Consider the following 21468-nt stretch of genomic DNA (forward strand, 5'->3'; position numbering starts at 1 on the left):
TGGGTTCTGGTGGTAATAATTGGTTGAATCGTACAACTCAGGCCCACCGCAGACCGCCACTATCAGCTTTTCTTCCACGTTGAATGAAAATTGCCTCTTATCCACCGCCGTCCTTCAGCCCACGTCACAGCCAGTTCCTGATTGGTTGTCACGGTGTGATAAGCAGTGGCGTCTGGCACACTGAGCTATATAATACACTGGAGTGCTAATAGCCGCTGTTAGAACAAGTCGCTGTGAAGCCACCAGCCGCCATATTGGTACTCCCTATTTTCCCCCAGTAACTAGGGAATATGTGCGCTACAGCATCGAATAACGAGGATTTTCTCATGTTCAGGGGGGGCTTAAAACTTTTAAAATGTCAAATGCCATATACTTTTATGTTATGTTCTAAAAATATCAAGTAATGAGAAAGTCATGTGCTGAAATATTTTGCATTTTATTTATTTAAATATATATATATATATATATATATATATATATATATATATATATATATATATATATATATATAACATTTATAAATACATAAATAACAATATACAAAAACATACATTTACATGTATGTATACATATACACATACTTATATATACATATACATATATATATATATATATATTTAATATGAATAACATGTAAAATATTTCAGCACCTAATTTCCTAGTAGTTGATAGTGTTAGTACATCCACTGACTGTAGAATTACCTGTGAAACGTTTTCACTCAGCCAGAAAACTGCTTGTTGTTGCAACCAAATCCTGTGGGATTCTGTGAGAGTAGGGAGTAGCAAGATGGCGGCCAGTGACTTCAGTTTTTCGGCAAAATCAGCACTCCAGTGTATAATATAGCTCAGTGGTCTGGCAGGATAAGTTCAGTGGGGACAAAAACTAAAAAAAAAAAAATGTTTGCGACACATACAACCTGACTTTGACCATTGTTACATTAAACAGATAAATTAGCATAAAACAACACAGTAGAAATGCCATTTTATATGAGCTATATGTATTTTCTTTTTTATACATGCTCACTCATATTGTTCATTTATTGAACAGGAAAGATTCACATCAACCCTTCAATGAGCTAACAAGGACAACCAACACTAGATTAATATTTGCTTGTAGGTTCCATTTTCCTGCATTTTATTCCAACTGTTTTTTTTTACTTGCTTTTATTCTGTTTTTATTTTCCAATGTTTTAATCATCTAAAGCACCGTGCATTGTTCTTGTACTGAAATATGCCCCACGGCTGTCTACTGAGAGCGTACTGAGCATGCTCACTGGGATTCCAGATGTTAATTATTTAAACAAATGTTGGCGGGTCGGTCCCAATATCAAGACGCCTCAGGAGGATTTAGCACCTTCTGATTGTCCAGATTTAAATAAAATGATAAAGATTCTGTCCTGACAGAAACTAAGTAGCAAAAGTTCAGTCAGCTGAAAACATTTTCATAGCACTGTTATGATTAAATAAATCCATTTGTGGTTCTCTGCTTATCTGAGATCGGGTCCCAGATAAACATGGAGACAGAATACAGGTTTGCACTAAATTAAAGACGATGTTTTCTCTAACAGACTTCGGTACAGATGAGGCTTACATGTTAACTGCAGCTCTCAGGCAGACAGCTTTTACATAATCTAACCTCCATGCTCACCGGCTGTTGTGTAAATAAAACCCTGCCAGCCACCGTGAGGTAAATATCGGTATAAACTGCAAACAAACGTTGGGCACAGAGCCCAGAAATCTCACATTGTAAGAATTATTGACTCTAATGCACAGCTGACCGCAGGAGACGTGTAACTGGAGCGAAGGGCTGAAGTCCAGAGAGGTGCAGGTTAGACGGGCTGGGCGTGGTGGTGGGCAGGTGTCAGAGCAGCAGGTGGAGGTGTGGTGGTGGGCAGGTGTCAGAGCAGCAGGTGGAGGTGTGGTGGTGGGCAGGCATCAGAGCAGCAGGTGGAGGTGTGGTTGAAGGCAAGCAGAAGGTCATTAACGCAGAGCAGGTCAGCTGGCTCTAACCTACAGCGATGACGCTCTGCAAGGCGATCTGTGTGGCGGCTCTGCTGACTCTGCTGACACACGGTAAGAGTCTCACCTACATCAGCGCCACAAACCAGTTTATTTAGCAAAACGTGAGCCTAAAATTAAACCCTCGGTGTGATGGATGGGATAATTCTGTGTTTACATCAAACTGAAAGTTATTCGAGCTAAAGTTTTTACCCACTGAATTTTACAGAAATTAGATAAGATTAACTTTATTGTTCCAGAGTTAATTTGTCCTGGGTACGGACTCTGGCTGCTGCATTGTCCCAACTCACGCACAAAAACACTACTATATAAATTCAGTCAGTGTAAATTCTAGATACCATTGCCTAATTTACTGTTTGCTGCTGTTTATTGCTTTAATGGATAACAGAACAAATGAGTCGTTATAGCGGTTCAGTCTACAGGTAGGAACAGGTCCTCTGAATAAAGAACATGAGTTTCTGGGCCTGTCTGATTCTTGTTTCATTGAAGATGGTCTGAAGTGAGGGGGGGCTCTTTTAAGAAGACAACGTTAGCAAACCAGGCAGAAAGGCCGTACCAAACGATGCTCTCTGTTACAGCGCGATAAAAGAGCAGCAGGACTTTCTGACTGACACTAAAGGCCCTCAGTCTGCAGAAAATAAAGCTGCCGCTGCTGCACCCTGATGCACATACAGTCACCCTGAGCTAGCCACCATGATTTATTCTCAGTTTGGAATCCAAGATACTAAAGGGTAAATTTGCAGAGAATTAACTCTCTGGCTTCTCAGACAAGTTGTAACGATACAATTTTTGAATTTACTGCATTTTTATGCAAATGAAAATAATGGGGAATGAGCCGTGTCCATGGACTAGCCCCCCCCCCCCCTTCCATTTCTGTTGCTACTTTTACTTGTGCTTTATTTCCTCTCTTGATCATTTGTTATAAATCAAAAAGTTTTATTCATTAATTCTAATCCTTCTGTTATTAAAGTGCTTCATTAATAAAGTTGGCCTGGTTCTCTGCACAGAGACTCACTTTTATGCAGAACTAATTTAGTCCAGTCTAGAAAATATTTTATAGTGTATAAGTGTATACCTGGTGTGTTCTTGTTTGACATTAAAATACCTTCCATGAGGCTAAACAAAAAGCTTTCAGGTGTTTTCTGACCCTTTGCCACCATGACCTAGCCTCGTGAGACCATCCTGATCTCGCAAGCTTTCAAGGTTTCACTCGCAGATCAGTCTGGCTACTCTCCGTTAAAGAAAATTTGGAGCCGTTCACCAAACGAACGTCCAATCAGCGTTGGCTTTGAGGCGGGTTGAGGTGTGACGCAACGGGAAGCGCGTCAGTTCAGTCTAAACAACATGGCGGCTTCAGCCGATGAAACTAGCGTTAGCGTGGCTATCGAGCAAGTTTTATCGGAATTACAGAGTATTTCTTTGCTGAGCTAACGAGCCTTTACCTGGAGCAGCAAGAGTAGCTTGGCTTGTGGTTGTGTTTTCGTCGTCGCTCGTAACAGAGTGACGACGAATCTGATTGGTTCATTTAGCCCGTCTATCACCAACATAGGCCAATCAGCTAACCAGTATTTTCGCCCCTTCCCAAAATTACTTCAATGGAAGGTTTCCAGATGGATATGCGGAGCAAATCTATCTGGCGGAGTCAGGTTAACCATGACCACCCAGATATGAGGACAGTAGATGGTTTCAGCCAAGATAAAGACACACCTTATTATCTGTTAAGTTCACTATTTCTGCAAACAAAATGGGTCCCGAGAAGTTGAGAGCCAAAAGATTGTCATCGTTAAACAAACATCAAACCAGTGTGTTGGTCTTTCAGAAAAGCTAAAAATAACCTGAACAGGATGTCCAGAATATGAAGATTTTTCAAAGAACAAGTACGGCTACTTACCTGAAACAGGGTAACATTCCTGAGCTTTATCTTTGGGAAGTATGGAAACGCAGTTAAACAATGAACGTCACAATGCCATGATGGAAAGATATCAGCAATGACCTGAGAGAGCCGTGTTTATTTGTTAATCAGGGTTATAGTTCTCTACCAGCTAATGTGAAACCATTTTATTAAAAGAAACAATCAGATCAGCTTCACCTTCCATCTCAATGAATATTTAAGTTGATCAGGAGATTTTTTTTAATTATTACTGTTTATGTAATAATGGTTTTACTGGTAGAGTGGATGACTTTTCTGGAAATGTATGTCCCTTTCTGAATAACCATCCTACCTGCTACCTGCTCCTCCACTCCTCAGGGGATCATGAAGAAAAATCTCCCAAAAATAATCTGGTCTCGTTTCTTTCTTCAGAGGACTTCCTCTTTATTTAAGATCAAAGTGTGATTCTGTTCAGGTTTTGCTGAAAAGGTTTTCTACTGTGCTTGGTTTGAAGTCATGTTTGTTTTATTTTGTTCTAAATTATTGACTTTATTGATTGGACGTCTAAATAAAGACCTGCATAGCGATTCTTGATAGAGTGCAGTATGACCAAAGCCTATGAGGAACAATAGCAACCAGTGGCCTAAAAATAGGATTTTAGCCATTATTAGATAGAAAAACTGCCTTGAAAAGAAGAATCCTCCATCATGGCAGACTCAGGACTGCTTTAAAAGTAAAAAAGTGTGACATTTGTGTTGATACTAGTTGCAAATAAATAAACAAACTAACAAATTATCTGCCATTATGGCAGAAGAGGAAAAAAATTATCTGAATGGCTGTGTGGGTGGAAAAGAAAAGTGACATTAACAGCCAAAAAAAAAAAAAAACATCATTTAGAAAGTGAAAGGCTCAATTAAATAAGCTTACAATATTAATGCAAACCATTAGTGTGTTAAAAATGACAAAACTGTGTAAATTACATTAAGGAAGAATTTCAAAAGTTTTTGCGTTTGTCTGATTAAACACACAAGGATCACCAGAGTTTGTTGAGTTTATTGCCTGTGGATTGTTGTGCCATCTTGCTGTGGACTAGAAATCAGATTGAATTGACAACATGTACCATAAGGGAGAAGTCGGGATGTGTTGTAAGCAAAGGAATTTCACACAGCCATGCAGAGACAGCCTCTCACAGCAGGGATGCCCTGCTGCAGAGAGCAGACTACGCCTCTTTCTTTGTATCACTTCTTGCCTGGGACTCTGGAGGAGAGGGTGGCTGTGGAGATCAGCCGGCCATGTGAGCCTGATGGAGCTCAAATCCTCACAAGCTGGGCAGAACAGGCTGTAGCAACTATCAACCACCTTTTTGTCGCTTCTGGGTGCGGGGAATCTGGAATCTAACGCGCTTACAAAAGTATGTTGAAACCAGTAGATAAGGTATGGGCGTTCCCATTTATTGAAGTAAGTTTGTATATGAACAAACAACCCAAACAATCTGAGTGGCGGTCTTTACAACAAGTGAGATGGACAGGTAATTATGGAGAGTGTGGATATAACAGAATTTAACCAGTGGACGCAGGCTATTGTGTGCCAAAGAAAGCGGTAAAAACCGTATGACCTCCCGTCACCCAAAACCCTTTCTGCCCTCTCACGTCGCACCTATAAAGCCTTCCCCTCCACACCGCCACCAGTGGTAGAGCAGAATATAGGTCAGTGTGTCAACATAAACAAAACACCACCACTTAAAACAAATAAACCAGAAACAAACCATACCTAAACACCAACAACTATAAATGGCTCCTACACAGGCTTTCTGTGAAACTCATTTCCCCTCGCCTGAATGGAGCGACATAGGGGAAATCTCTCTTCGTCCAGAGGACCTGACCGGGGGAATCAAAGATAAGTCTGCTGTCTCACTTCTGCTTAAAACAGATGCCGAAGTGAATGAATCCGTCTATGCAGAACCCGTTTTGTTTTGCCTCCTCAGTTGTTGCAGGAACCAAACTCCAGACAGACTCTAAAAGCCGGAACAGGACCCACTTTCCCAAGCTGGGGGCAAAATCTGGACTGAAATCACCTGCTGCATGCCGGGGACTTGGCTGCAACCGGGTCAGACTGCATGCAGGACCTCAGATCGGCCCCGACCATCTTTTCAGCTAGCTCGTAGCTACTAGCCCGCTGCAGAAAGAACCGACGTTTTCCCTTTCCACTGCTCTCTCCCTATGGATGCCCAAAGTGAACCGAACTCACATGAGGCACTGACAGGTTTGGCAGAGAAATAAACAGGACAAATTAAATGGTTTATTTAGAAGGTTTACGTAATGCGTTACACAGTGTTTTAAACACATGGAGCTGACCGACGTAGCTCCTGCTAGCTTCTTCAAATCAGGTCATTGCTGATGTGATTCAAGTGTGTTGTTATGGTTATAACAAGCGTTATCTCCACAAGGGTTTCATGCATTGATGGGATATTAATGTTTTTGTTATCCGTACCACTCATTGCGACGAAAATAAAGCCGAAGCTTTTTAAAGTTAGTGCTGAATGTCCGTTAGCCTAAATGCTGTTAGTTTCAGGTAACTTCATCGCATTAATATGGAATATTAATGTCGATTTAAAAGTTCTTTTGTTTAACTTAAGGATAAGCCAATTTTAGCTACCAATCGCTACAGCGACCCCTAGCTCCCGGAGGTATAATATCATTACTAAAACAAGCACCCCTAAAGTTAATGATTTTAATAAGCAAATCATTCTTTAAAATGTTATTCCATCAAATAATGTTTTGTTTAACTCGCGATTTGCATTGTGAATGGGTTGAAACACATACCAAATGTTGTTCTAAATTAGTTAAGCTTATATTAATGTTTTACTTGTGTAAGGATGATGTTCTCTGTAAACAAAGATCACGTAACAAATAGTTTGAGACGGTTTCTTTGGGTTATGTTGAGCCGCCAGTTTGGTCGCCCAGCTGGGGAGACACAAAGTACTGTGAGACAAGACTGGAGAGAGGAGGGGGAGAAAAAGTGGCGAATCTAGATTTAGAAAGAAAGAACCGGGGCTAAATGCCGCTGAAACCGGGTCTGTTCCCCTCAGACAGGTTTTCTGCCAACCAGTTAGTTACGTGACAAATCTGTGACGTCAGGGCGAAATCCCCTATTCCATGTTCTTTAAGATGAACGTTGGTTCTTTAACTCAGATCTGCAGTGAACCAGGATTCACTGGTATTAATGGTAATTTCTCTTAATTTGCATGGGAGAACATGCAAACTCCATGTAGAAAGACCCAGGGCAAGGGAAGGACTTGAACCCAGGACCTTCTCAGAAAAAAAGTTTCCAGCTTGTAAAGATTAACACTTTTTAATCAGAAAAATGTTATTAAACTTTTGCGTAAAGTTAATCAGGTCTACATATTTATCATCTCACCAGTTTATTAGTTTTCAGGTTCACATAACAGACACACTTTTGTTACAGGTTTTTCAATAACCAATGTGAACTGCTTGCAGCTCCAAACTGATCTACATGTGCAAAAGATCAACATTAATGAGTTAATTAATGTTGCACTTTTGCAGCTTTGGTCCAGCAAACATGGAAGAAACAGGTGTTATGCCATTATGACGTGACAGAGGTGATAGACTGCAGCTCCCAACATGTAAGGCGGTCGCTCCGACCGTCCGTGGGAACCTTATCTCGTTGCCACGGAAACGACATAAAAGGGCGAAGACGCGCCATATTCTTTCTTCGTTTCGGGCAACCGCCTTTGTTGAGAAGACATCTCAGCTGATCTCCGGGTGCAGATTCGCACGTGGCACGTGATTCGACCCCCTCGCTGGTCTGAGCTCCGCTCTATCAATTTTCTCCTGCATAAAACCAGGGAGGTCTAGACTTTAAAAAAATAACGTTAATTAATTCTTGATCCCACTGGAAGCCGCTATCTCCCAGCGATCAACTCAGATTCCGCTCGTTGTTTTGGCCAAACAAAGCATCGGAGAGCGGCCAGAGAAATTGGTGTTTTTCTTTTTTCTTCTGCTCCTCACGGCAAAGTGATCCACGCTGCCCGAAGCCTCCACTTGGAACCACGGATCCAGGGCCGAGCCGGGACCCGTACTAAAACGACACCAACTAAAGAAAGGACTTTCCTTTTTCTACATCCCTTTTTCACCCATAAGGTGATATTTTGTGCCTGGGCAGAACCTATTAGGAAATAATTCAATGCTTAATTACTCCGGAAGGGAGTTTGTTTAACTGTGCTGAATATTTCTAATATTGTGCATGCATTAAGTGATTTTGCTGTGTTGGCTTTGTTGATGATAAATTGGACGCGTCGACGGCTGAGATCAGACCTTCCCTTCCTCTCCTTTCTCTTTCTCTTTTTTTCTTTGTCTATGTTTGATTTCCCGCATTTTTCTTTAAAGTCTTTTGTTCTCAATGGAGACCGCCTCATGATCACAAGCCCGCCCCATGCAAGTTTGGTGTGTTAGATATGTCATCAGGGCCGCCTCCTTACTCACCGCACGTAAAATTTTAGGTCATACGTCGTCATTGCCGCCACCTTGGAAAGGTAACAAATAGCTGGAAGCGGTTAGCCCTAGGTTGTTGTGAAGTAACACTAGTTAGCTGCCGTAGCCGAGTGCCACTGGTACTAGAAGGAATTAGAAGCTAACCGTGCATGGACATTGGTAGCAACCAGTTTGGGCAAGAAGCGTTCCCCATCTGGCTTCAGGTCTGCTTCGGTATTCCAGTTGTGCTATCTCAAAGCTATTTAGCCCATGCCTTTCAATACTGCCATGTCAAAGCGCTGACTTATTGATTGTGTTCTTGAATGTGATGTCAATCAGTCCTAAACAACTGTGAATTGATTTATGCAGTGCTACCTCTCATTTAATCCATTCTGACTTGTTTTATTTTCATTTATTTCTTGTGCAGGGTCTTTTGAGTAGCAAGTAGTGTTTCCAAGTGTTTTGTTAAGTAGAATAATTGCTGTAGCAGGGAATTATTAGTTTAATAAATAATAACTTGTGAAATCGTAGTTGTTTGTGATTATTTTGGTCCAGAAATTGAATGGTCTCTAAGAGCTATCGAATTATCTCCCCTTTGAGTTAATAACAGAATAAACTGAGACATTTTCATTGGTTTGTGGTAAAGAAGTAAGGATTAAAACTCCAATTGCAATTATAATTTGAGTTATCAATGTTTGCTGGATAAGTCTAACCAGTCAACAACTGGTTAAATAACACTTTTCCGGTATAAATAAGTTCACAACTGCTAAATAATGAACCAATTGTTAGTGTTAATCATTACAGGCTCATAGCCCTTGGATCACAACCATTTGAATTAAATTAGTTATAGCTACCATTTGAATTAGAATGATACATTATTAAAGTATAATAGCAAATTATAATAAATAATAATAATCATAATCATACAGGTATAGTTGCAGAACACAGGTTTTATGGATTAAAGCGCCCAACGGAGCCTTTGATTGTGTCAGCAGGTGCTGAGGGGGAAATAAAAAGAAAAAGAAACTCAGGCCTTTTACAAAGTTTTGGCTAAGGAGAGGTCTACTTGGCTGTGGAGATGCAGCCAGGACGAGTGGGGCAGGAATTTTAACAGCTTCAGAGATCCAGTTCATTCATAAGTTTAGGAAGTGGAGGACAGCTTTTTTCATGCACAAATATACATATATGTTTTGTACATTTTTGAATCATCCTTCTCAAGTCACCATTTCTATAATCTGAGTATGCTATTTTTAATAATATTTTTAGACTTTTTGGCCTTGTTTGTATCTGCATGTTTCCACTTGCCTGTCCACCTGAATCTCCCCACTAATAGATTTATATTCTATTATTAGCAGGTTAAGGTTAATTCATGCAGCTTTTGTCTATACCCACTAATGCACCCTCTATTAAAACCCAGCGGTAGATATTGTACCAGGCATGTTCACCAGGTGAAGCAGTAAAACCTGCCTGGCTGGGTGACAGGGGACAGTAACGAGTCTATTTTCTGATGGGTCTTTAGTTTTACACAACAGCATATCAGTACCTGCATCCCTAAAACCCGAAACATGGATTAACTCGTTTTGTCAAATCTAACAGACATGCTGATTTTATCTTGTTGTTTTCTGTTTCAGAGTCGGCTTCACAGCTAACAGGTAAGGGAAAGCTCCTATGAGTGCCTCCGCACTAACTTCATTGTTTCTACTCATTTTCTTTAAAGTCAAAAGCATATATCCAAATATTCATACAGAGGGGAGCAGAGTATATAAACTTGTCCTTTTCTTCAATATATGCGAGTAGAAATATTTAGTATTTGATACAAAAAGTCACAAAAGTGAAAAAAGTGGATATGATGTAATCATACCAACAAAATATAATGTTATGAGAACGTTCAGGTTACATAGAATAATAAAATAAAAATGAGAAAAATAAATCACACCATTATTAAATAAAAAAATTCTGACAGATTAAATACACCTTTTTAAATCTAGGTTTTCCACAACATCAAACCAAAACGTATAGGTAATGCATGAATGTTAAAACCACTTTCAGTGACATTATTTACTGTTTAATAACCAGAAGAGAAAAAACAGAACAATAAAGCTCGTTTTATAAACCTATTACTTTCAACCGTGTTCAGAACTGAAGAAGTCGTTCAGATCAAAGGAGTCCAGTTGCTTTTTGCTGAAGCATTTAGGTATGTAACATCTGGAACACCAGAATATTTTCAACTTTCCATTTTTAAGCAGATTTAAAGGTTTTTAGAGGACGGGCGGTTGGGGTTGATCTTGTTCGGTCCACCCAGTCTTATTAAAAATGTGTAACATTCACATTGGTCTACAGGGGAAAATGTGGTATTAATTCACTTTTTCTCTCAAATTTAAATATTTAAAATCCAGTCAAACTTTATGTTTAAAGTGTTTTACACGCCAAAGTGACCAAGGTGTTGTAGAGGTCTATAGAACAAAGAAATATGAACATACAATAAACAAGATCAGTCTTAAAAGGACATTTAAAACCCTAACCATGCCCACAGGGAGCAAAGGATGATTGCACAGTTTAGGGTCAGCAACGAGACAATCTCTGTCTCGTTGGCTCACGTAATGTAAAAGTAACAGGAGGTGTAAAAGCTCCAATAAGTAAGGAGGCGCCCGATCGTTTAAACTTTTCAAAATCAAGAATAAAATCTTAAAGATTATCCTAAAAGTGCAGGGAGGACAATACGAGGCTAATATAACCCCGTTTACACTACACTTTTTTAACCGAGCCGAGTCTGAGCTCGGTAACTGAGATAACTCTGGTGTGTAAATGGTCAGCAGACTGAACCGGACTGCGCTAACTGCAGACCAGTTCCTGAGGAGGTCTCGGCCTGTTTTTTTAAAATCCCGGTTATCTGATAAAGAGCGCATGAGCAGACCGCGTCATCCCCTTACAGCAGTGCTTCTCAATTATTTTCTGTTACGCCCCCCCTAGCAAGAAGAAAACTGTTCGCGCCCCCCACTTCCCACCCTGACTATCCATCCCTGCATAACATTTTATCCTTATTAACATTAAAGAAAAAAAGAAAGACATATGGTCAAACTTACAAAGAATAACTTTATTAAATTGTGTTTTAAGAAATTAAAAATAAATAAATCCTTGTTTAAACTGTAAACATGTTTGACCAACTAATTGCACCATTGCAAAATTAAATCAGATCAATAAATATTTAATTATTATAATAACTAATAAACTACAAAAACTATATACTATATATATACTATATATAGTATATAGTATATACTATAAAAATAATAACTAATATATATTCAGTTCAGCAACTTTAACTCAGGAGCACAATATATAAAACACTTGAACCTACAAAACCAAAATGAATTAAACAATTTGTGCTCATTTTTTCTTTCTTTTTTTGATCAAAATGAGGAGGCAGTATCAGCTCCTCTGCTATGGTGTGGGGCTTTTTGCACTGCGCAGTTTGGTACGCCACCTCATATGATGCTAACAGCGCTCAATGGTTTACTGAAGTAGCCTTCACAAAGCGGGATAACCGTTGGCAATATTCAGCACGTTTTCGCTGAAAAAACTCTAGCGGCTTATTGGCGTGATTGGGGTGTAACGTATTTAGGTGACGCGCTAATTTATTTGGCTTCATGCTGTCCGCTGCGAGTTTTTTTAGACACCAAACACAGCGGTCTTTCCTCTTCTCCAACCGTAGTCACCGTGAAGCCAAGCGCTAAATACGCTTCGTCGTATTTCCTCGTCTTAGCTTTCGGGTGACTTTGTTTTGTCTCATTATCTTTGTCTCTCTCCGCTTTCCTTTTCATCCCTGTTGAAAACTTTTTCATGTTGGGGGTTGTTATGTTGAATAACGGAGGCTATAGACAGAACGCAGACGGAGCTTTCTGTTGACTCAACACTGGTAACCAAGGCAAACCTGTAAGTCGTAAAATGTTGCACTGTCGCAAACGTGACAAAAATAATAATGAAAGCGCCACTGCCCCTACTGTAGTGGAGCGCAATTACACTTTATACTAGTACGGCCAAAAAAAAAAAAAAAAAAAAAAAAAAAAAAGCCTGTTCCCCAGGGTCACACGCGCCCCCCCAGGTATTGCACCGCGCCCCCTAGGGGGGGCGCGCCCCACCATTTGAGAAGCACTGCCTTACAGTCAGCTGACTGTCAGCGGGTTTTCCGGCGTGTCTGGCTGCACGTCCCGATTCACACTCCATTCAGACAAATTTCAGACATTCATAATAATACTAGCTTCCTTACCGTGCCACACGATTTCCAGAGATGATTCTGCTTAGCAGCGTGATGAACCTCAGCATCTGTTGTTTCCTGCGTCTGTAAACCTGGAGCAGACGTTCATTTGTCTTATCCACTTCCCAAAAGCCGACTCTCTCAAGTATATTCACCAATGGTTGCCTTCTTCCCCTGACTCTCCGCAAACACCAAAATATCACAATAATACTCCACCATAACATCCTGAATGTTACGGGCGCCGCCGTTTTGATTTGCTTTGTCCCGCCATCAATCCCAGAGAGCAGCAGTACCGCAGATCGTCACTAGGAGGTGAGGAGCAACCAAGGAACCCAGATAAGCGTGGTATGTAAACGATTGTCAGAACGAGGCTCGGCTTGGTTAACTGATCCAAGCTCGGACCGGTCTCGGCTCAGCTCGGTTTAACAAGGGTAGCGTAAATGGGGCTTAACCTGCCTATTGCAGCTGCAGAGAACACAGCAGAACTTGTCTAGTCCAGTCTAGACATAACAAGAGTGAATCCCACTTTCAAATGATTTCAGAGATTAAGCTCGGACTGGACTAAATCGCGTTTTTTTGCAGCATGAAACCAAAACCTACAGTAGGTAATGCATGCTAGAGCAGATAAAAACCTGTTTAGTAACAAAATCTCTTTTTATTGTATGTTCATCGGTCCTCCAATTGGCTCAGAAGGCCCGAAAATAGAAAATTATAGAACAATTAAGCTTTATTCCAATCCCCATTCTCAGCTGTATTCCTGCTCAAAACATGTTTGTTCCTATTCAGTGAAGTATAATCTGATGACTGGAAATGACATGTTTCATGAATTGGTGCTATATAAATAAAATTGAATTGAATTGAATTGAATTGCAGTAACCAAGGGTGAACAGAGTAGCGGTACGTCAAAATATTATCGCTCAAGCAGAAGTATATGGTATTGTGCACTAGTAGTAATCTAAGAAGTATTTTCTTGCAGAACAGCACTTAAGTAAATGTAACCTGCTGTTCTTTTCTATCTGATTAACATTTAGATTAACATCTAAATAGTTTAGCAAAGTTAAGGTTAACCCTAACCCTACCCCTACCCGTCTGTCGATGTGCTGCACATCCTCAGAGGGATTTAATGTCTGACTCTCCTCAGACTGTGGACAGCCAACCCTAGACAGCAGGATTGTTGGTGGAGAGGCAGCTCCTGAAGGCAGCTGGCCCTGGCAGGTCAGTCTGCACAGCCAGGCTCACTTCTGTGGAGGATCTCTGATTAACAACCTGTGGGTTCTGACTGCAGCTCATTGTGTCCCAGGGTAAGCGACGGCCTGTCATAGTTTGAGTTCTGTCTTAGCTTAGATTCTCTTTAGGGTTCTTAGTTTGGTTTCTGTCATAGTTTGGGTTTTGTTTTGCACTTCTCCCTATTCTGTCTGTTCACCTGCCTGCATCAGCCAGCTCACTTCACACCTCAGTCACCAGCCAGTCCGGATCTTTTCTCACTCATCAACCATTAATCAGTCACCTGTAATTAGTTTTCACTCCAGTTCACCTGTCCACTGCTCTATTTATACCTGCCTCAAACCGCTCCTCAGTGCCAGATCATACGAGGCAATTGGTGAGTCTTATCCAGCGTCCTTATTCTGATTGCCTGTAGATACCGACCCGATTGGCCTCTAGACTTCTGAGCCAGCCTGATTCCTGTTTACCTGTTTTTCCTGCCCGATTCTGACTGCTTTCCTGTGTTGCCTGACCTGAGTCTGTACCTGGACTATCTGAGCTTGCCTGATCCCTGTCTGTTTTCCTTGCCCGCTTGTGTACCGAACCGGACCTGCTACCTGACCACCGAGCCCGGCCGACCTCGTCTAGCCTTGTGAGCCTGCTCGTGTATCGAACCCGGATCTGTGTCTCAACTCTGAACTCGGATTCTGCTCTAGACTGTCCAGCTATTCTGATTACCCGGTTTGTGACTTGGAACAACTGTAATCGACCACAAACTTTGTCTTGCCCTGTACTTTTCACAACCTTTTATCCCGTTTCCAACTCACTACCTGTCCAGAACTAAACCTTAAACATACGTCCTGCTTGTCTGGTTCGAATCCTGGGTACACCCGTTTCCGTTCATAACACGGCCTGCAGTCGATCCAGAGTTGGAGGACAGTCGTGCGAGTGTGTGTGTGTGTGTGTGTGTGTGTGTGTGTGTGTGTGTGTGTGTGTGTGTGTGTGTGTGTGTGTGGGGGTCGCTTCAAGATGACAGCCCAGTGAATGAACCCTAAGACAGTACTTCACTGTTAAAAAAACTTTGTAAACTCTGTAAGCTTCAGAGGATTCAAAAGTTACGGCAATGGTCTAAAGCTTCCTCTGTGAAGGAGTGAACTATTTTCTAGAAGATGAAAAAACAGGTGCTAAAGATATTAAAACACTAAAAAAATACAAAGAGCCCTTTCTTTTAAAAATACAATTATAACTTCGCAACATTACACATAATTTACTCCTACATGGGGCAATAAAAGATTTACGAATTGGTAAAAATATAGGATTTAAATTATGGACAATGCAAATGCAAATGATGATGGCAGCTGGAAGTGATCAGAGGGGAGTGGAACCGGGCTGTATGGGAGGCGGAAGGTGCTGGAACTGTCCTGGGTGAGACAGGCAAAAACTGAACCCTGACAGAAAGCAGGTTAAAAAAACTGTTGGAATAAAATGTAGGGAAATTTAAACTAAATAAAACACAGGAAAACATAGACTAAAAGCAAATATTAATCTAGTGATAGTTGTCCTTGTTGGCTCATTGAAGGATTGATGTGTATCTTTTATGTTCACTATATGAAGATTATGAGTGACCCTTTATTTGTAATTTTATGTATAAAAGGAATTTACATTTAGTTTATTTAAAATGTATTATCTAGTGTGTTGGTTTATAGTCATTTATCTGTTCAATTTAAAATTTTAGTAGGTGTTGCTAATAGGTGTTGAGTTTTTGTCCCCCACTTAACTTATCGTGCCAGAGATGCCACTGTATATATATATATATATATATATATATATATATATATATATATATATATATACATGTGTATATATATATATATATATATATACATGTGTATATATATATATATATATATATATATATATATATATATATAAAGGTGTTGTGTCTGCGTGTTCTGTTATCTGTGGACATCTCAAGCCAGTGTCCCTAAAAAAGAATGTCACCATGGTAGCACATGGTGAAAATAATAATTATTGATTCTTGAATATATTTAAAACACCCGTAACTGTCAAAATAAATTTTTAGAAGTGAGAAATAAGCAGACCTGTAAAAACAGACACATAAAGGTAACTGAGTGTAACGTTGGAAGGCCGTCAGGGTCTTTGGAAGTTTGTGTTTTTGGACTTTGGCAGCTCTTTCGATCAGTTTAAGTTCAGTTGTCACCATTTTTTAGAAAAAAGTGTTGTTCATTAAATCATCACAAACAGCAGTTTGACAGACTGAGAATAGATTCTGTTCATCAACAGGAGATGGTTTCAGAATTTGGATACTTCTGATTTTTGTGCTTCACCAGTCAGATTTCGTCAGAGTTTTCTGCTAATGACCTTTCCTGTTTGAAAAATGCTCTTTCACTTTTAAACTTGTGGTTTTTTGATTGTGAACACTACGGCTTCAGGGGCAAACCATCCGATATCAGAGTTTATCTGGGGCGTCAGAGCCAGCAGGGAAGCAACCCAAATGAAGTTCTTCGGACAGTAGAGCAGATCATTGTTCATCCTGAATACAACGGTGACACCAACGACAACGACATCGCCCTGATGAAGCTCTCCTCAGCCGTAAATTTCTCTGCCTACATCTCCCCCGTCTGCCTGGCCGCTTCAGACAGCACCTTCTACAGCGGCGTTGACTCCTGGGTCACCGGCTGGGGCAACGTTGGATCTAATGGTAACTTGTTAAATGACAGTTTGACTGCACAGAATAAAAAAAAATGCTGCAAGTAATATAAAACAATTTATTTAACACTGTGTGGAAGGATGCCATTATTCCTCCACATCTCCTTACTCTTCTAACCCATGAAAACCGCCATCCTCCAAGAAAGCTTGACTCCCTGTGGGAGTAACGTGTGTTTCCTTGTGAACACGTCCAGTTTGCTTTTTGCACCCTGAAAGGAGCAAACTTGCTTCAGTCTTTTCAGTAGCTTAAACAGTGATTTCCTTTCTTTAACAGATGAGAGTTATTGTGCTAAACTTAATGCTTTACATCATATTACCTTTCAGTAAATAACTACAGCCAATGGTAAAAGAAATGTACCTTTAAACAGATGAAAACTGAACTTCTATCTTCTCAGTGCCTCTTCCTTCTCCTCAAAACCTGATGGAGGTGGAGGTGCCAGTTGTGGGAAACAGACGGTGTAAATGTAGCTATGGAGTGAGCTCCATCACTGACAACATGATCTGTGCCGGTTTACTCACTGGAGGAAAGGACTCCTGCCAGGTGATCATCTTGAACTGTTTTATTAAGATGGTTAGTTTTCCTAATCTGACCCTAGCCAGATTGATGTCGCTCCGCCTAGCTTCACTCACATACATCTGGGACATCTCCCATAGAGAGTGATTTCTCCAACCAATTTATGGTCTGGCCAATCAGGACGCAGGGCTGGCATTTCATAGATGTGACGTAGTGGAGAAGCGACCGTGACATGAGACTGTTTTGATAGCAATGGCGGCTCGCATCGAGGAAGCTAGCGTTAGCATTGATGCTGCTATTTCTTCCATGAGAACATCAGAGAACGGCTCTGAAGGCTTTTGTTGGTGGAAACCATGTTTTCGCCCTTCTCCCGACCGGATTTGGCAAGTTTTGTTTTCCGGAGCAGTTAGCGGTTAGCGTGAACCATGTTAGGAGGCCTTTAGTCCTCAACGCGGTCGGCCCTGGATCGACTCCGACCCGCGGCGCTTTGCCGCCTGTCTTCCCCCCTCTTCCTGTCAGCTCACTATCAATAAAACACGTGCCACAAGAGCCACAAACACATTTGAAAAAAAAAAAGTTTTGTTTTTCCTGCGTCGCTCTCACAGCGTCACAGGTTAGCTTCGGTGTGAGTGGTTGAAATAACACGTCGATAAAGATGACAGACAAGTGGCTTATCCAATCATATGCAAGGATTTTTGATAAGGCCCAGCCTTCAAAAAAGGCAATTCCTATGGAGATGTCCCAGATGTGTGAGTGGAGCTAGGCGGAGCAACATACAGCTGGCGAGAGTCAGGTTATAGTTTTCCATCTGCACTAACTAAAATGTTTATTTCACTAAAGGGAGACTCAGGAGGTCCCATGGTGAGCAAACAAAATGGCCACTGGATTCAATCTGGAGTTGTGAGTTTTGGCACAGGTTGTGCTTGGCCAGATTTCCCAGGAGTCTATGCCAGAGTCTCCCAGTACGAGAGCTGGATCAAAGCCCAGATCACCAGCAACCAGCCGGGCTTCATCACGTACACATCCTCAGGAACGGACAGCGACCTTAGCGTTTCATGCACCGGCGTGCCACCGGTAACAACGCCCACACCAAGTAATTCCTCTTGACATGTTCATAATTAGTAAAAATCAACTTTAAAGGGTAACACCCCCCCAAAATCTAAATTTCTTTTGCTAATAAACTGCTAACATGGTTATCTTATAGTGCTGTCTACATATCCTGGTGATGATTCTGACAGTTTACTGCATATTTGTTTAAATCTGCTTTTGTGTATAAAACCATTAGTGTTACGCCGTTCTAGGGTTAATGGGTGGTCTTACATTGCATTTTGAATCAATATTGCTATTGGAAGTTTTTTCTGACATCATTTGGAGCGCTGCTGCTGTAGGGTGAAAAAGCAGACACGTGTTTGAGTTACAATGGTGAGTTTTGCCGTCTATCGATTTTTCAGGTTAGCGATTTATTAGTATTCAGTTAATTTATTTAGCATTTATTTAGCTTTTACTAGTAGCCCAGACAATGCCCAGCCCTCACCCCCGCACATTTCCTGGTTTTTCGGGTGCCGCCTGTCACTACCCGATCCATACCATCAGCTAATTTGCGCAAGGGCGAACAAAATAACTTCCGGTATTAAATATTTTGTTTTTCTTACTTTTTTCTTCTTTTGTATTTTTCCGAGGCAGGGGTTTCTTTTCGTATATCTTTGTATTTGTGGCAATATTGCACATTTAAAAAAAAATAAATAAACAACAGAAATACATAAAAAACACATTTGTTTTTTTAATAGCAAAAATGTTTCCCAGTTGTGGTTAGTGAAATAGAAATATATAAACCATTTCTTAAAGTACATAAACCCCTAGCTATAAACACATAGGAGTACAGAAACGTATTTGGATTTTGAATAATTTTTTGGAGTGAGATTTTTTTTATCATTTATTTGACTTGCATATGTATGTATTTTGTGCTTAATAAATGTAATTTAAATAAGGTATGTGTGTGTTCTTTGTTCTATTCCCTGTTTGTTCTTGTAAAAAATAAACAATGCGGCTACTATAATCACGAGGTCTTCTCTAGTTTATGATGTGTACACCAGAGGGCGCTAAAATCTCAATCGATAATTTTAACTTTCTAATAAAATAAACATTTAGAACAAGATTATTTGTATAACGAAATTTACCATATAAGTAAGGATGAAATATTTTTTTCCAGTCCTGTTTGAACAAGCCATAAAACTGACAGAGTGCATTCAGACAATACAGATAAACGTGACGCAATGATATATTCCCGGACTTCGGAGCATATCCGATGATGACATCAAGCAATACAATGGAGAGGATGTAAAACGTATCAATTTCAGAAGTCTTCAATATTTTATTTACGATACAGTTTAGCATTATTTAATGATTTAAGTATAGAAATAAGTATTTTCAGTGCCGTAATTATATTATTTTTTTGGCGATCCGGAAGTTATTCTGTTCGCACTTGCGCAAATGAGCTGATGGAACGGATTGTGTAGTGACACCGCCTCTTCTCGGCACATTTTTCAAGTAGGAGATTGGGCAAAGTAAGGTTCTGGTACCGGGGTGAGTTACACTTTAAACTTATGTTGGGTTTGTTGTGGGGATTTGAATGAAATATTTTTAGGTAAAATATTTCATGAAGTGTGACTCTGTATTTACTTACATTCCCAGTGATATACTGCGGCCAAGCCCCACTGGGTTCTGGTATCTCGGATGGTGTTTCTGTAACAGCTGGTGAATGGCCATCAATGGCAAGCCTGCAGAAGTATGGACAGCATGTTTGTGGAGGAACTCTGGTGTCCATGGACTATGTTCTGAGCACCGCTGACTGCTTCTCTGAGTGAGTTACAGAAAATTCTGGTGGTTGTTTTGTCAGCTCTTATCAGTTTGGTTTGAAACAGTAAAAAGTTAGAACATCCATCCATTGTCTACCAACAACCATGCACACATGCTTACACCTTAGGGCAATTTATTGAGAGACTAATTAACCCAATTGACATGTTTTTGTACTTTGGGAGAAAGCCAGAATACCCAGACAGAAACAATGCATTCACCAAGAGAAACACTCCTGTTGGGATAATAATAATAATAATAATAATAATAATAATAATAATAATAATAATAATAATAATAATAATAATTGATCTTGATTGTCATTGCAACATACATTCCAACAAAATTGGTTCTCTGCATTTAACCACCAAACACCCTTGGGAAGCAGCGGACTGCCACTGTGCAGCATCCAGGGAGCAGTCTGGGGTTAAGGGTCTTGCTCAGGGACCCAGAGTGGCAGTCTGTGGGAGTTGAATTCAGAACCTCCAGGACCCAAGTGCAATGCTCTAACCACTATGTCAGTTCAAATGTAGATGTTTTTAATCCTCAGTTGAGAATAAATCTCTTCACCAGTTTATCCATCTATCCATCCTCTTCCACTTATCTGGGGTAGCAGCTTCAGTAGGGAGGCCCAGACGTCCCTCTCCCCGGCCACTTGGGCAAGCTCCTCTGGGGGAACCCCAAGGCCAACCGAGAGACATAGTCCCTCCAGCGTGTCCTGGGTCTTCCCCTGGGCCTCCTCCCGGTGGGACGTGCCCGGAACACCTCACCAGGGAGGCGTCCAGGAGGCATCCTGACCAGATGCCCGAGACACCTCAACTGGCTTCTCTGGACGTGGAGGAGCAGCGGCTCTACTCTGAGTCCTACCCGGATGACTGAGCTCCTCACCCTATCTCTAAGGGAGAGCCCAGACACACTACGGAGAAAACTCATTTCAGCCGCTTGTATCCGGGATCTCGTTCTTTCGGTCACGACCCAAAGCTCGTGACCATAGATGAGGGTAGGAACGTAGATCGACCGGTAAATCGAGAGGTTGGCCTTTTGGCTCAGCTCTCTCTTCACCACAACGGATCGGTACAGCGCCCGCTTCACAGCAGACGCTGCACCAATCCGCCTGTCGATCTCCCGCTCCATCTTCCCCTCATTCGTGAACAAGACCCCAAGATACTTGAACTCCTCCACTAGGGGCAGCACATCCTCCCCAACCCGGAGAAGGCACTCTACCCTTTTCCGGTTCAAGACCATGGTCTCGGATTTGGAGGCACTGATTTTCATCCCGGCCGCTTCTCACTCGGCTGCGAACCGCTCCAGTGAGAGCTGTAGATCACGCCCTGATGAAGCCAATAGGACCACGTCATCCGCGAATAGCAGAGACGCAATCCTAAGGCCACCAAAACGGATCCCCTCAACACCTTGGCTGCGCCGAGAAATTCTGTCCATAAAAGTTATGAACAGAATCGGTGACAAAGGGCAACCTTGGCGGAGTCCAACTCTCACCGGAAACGAGTCCGACTTACTGCCGGCAATGCGGACC

At 41.1% G+C, this 21468-nt stretch overlaps 1 protein-coding gene across 1 annotated transcript; it reads left to right on the forward strand.

The window, feature by feature from the left end:
• Positions 1-1194: 1194 nt before the first annotated feature.
• Positions 1195-19857, forward strand: LOC105919103 (serine protease 33). Its single transcript, XM_036148713.1, has 8 exons — positions 1195-1873; positions 1948-2073; positions 10011-10031; positions 13776-13935; positions 16291-16559; positions 16963-17108; positions 17922-18155; positions 19773-19857. Exons 2-8 carry the CDS (start codon positions 2019-2021, stop codon positions 19773-19775), a joined length of 888 nt encoding a protein of 295 aa, XP_036004606.1. The 5' UTR covers positions 1195-1873; positions 1948-2018; the 3' UTR covers positions 19776-19857.
• The last annotated feature ends 1611 nt before the right edge of the window (positions 19858-21468 follow it).

The sequence above is a fragment of the Fundulus heteroclitus genome, chromosome 16, assembly GCF_011125445.2.
Source record: "Fundulus heteroclitus isolate FHET01 chromosome 16, MU-UCD_Fhet_4.1, whole genome shotgun sequence".
Classification (NCBI taxonomy): Eukaryota; Metazoa; Chordata; class Actinopteri; order Cyprinodontiformes; family Fundulidae; genus Fundulus; species Fundulus heteroclitus.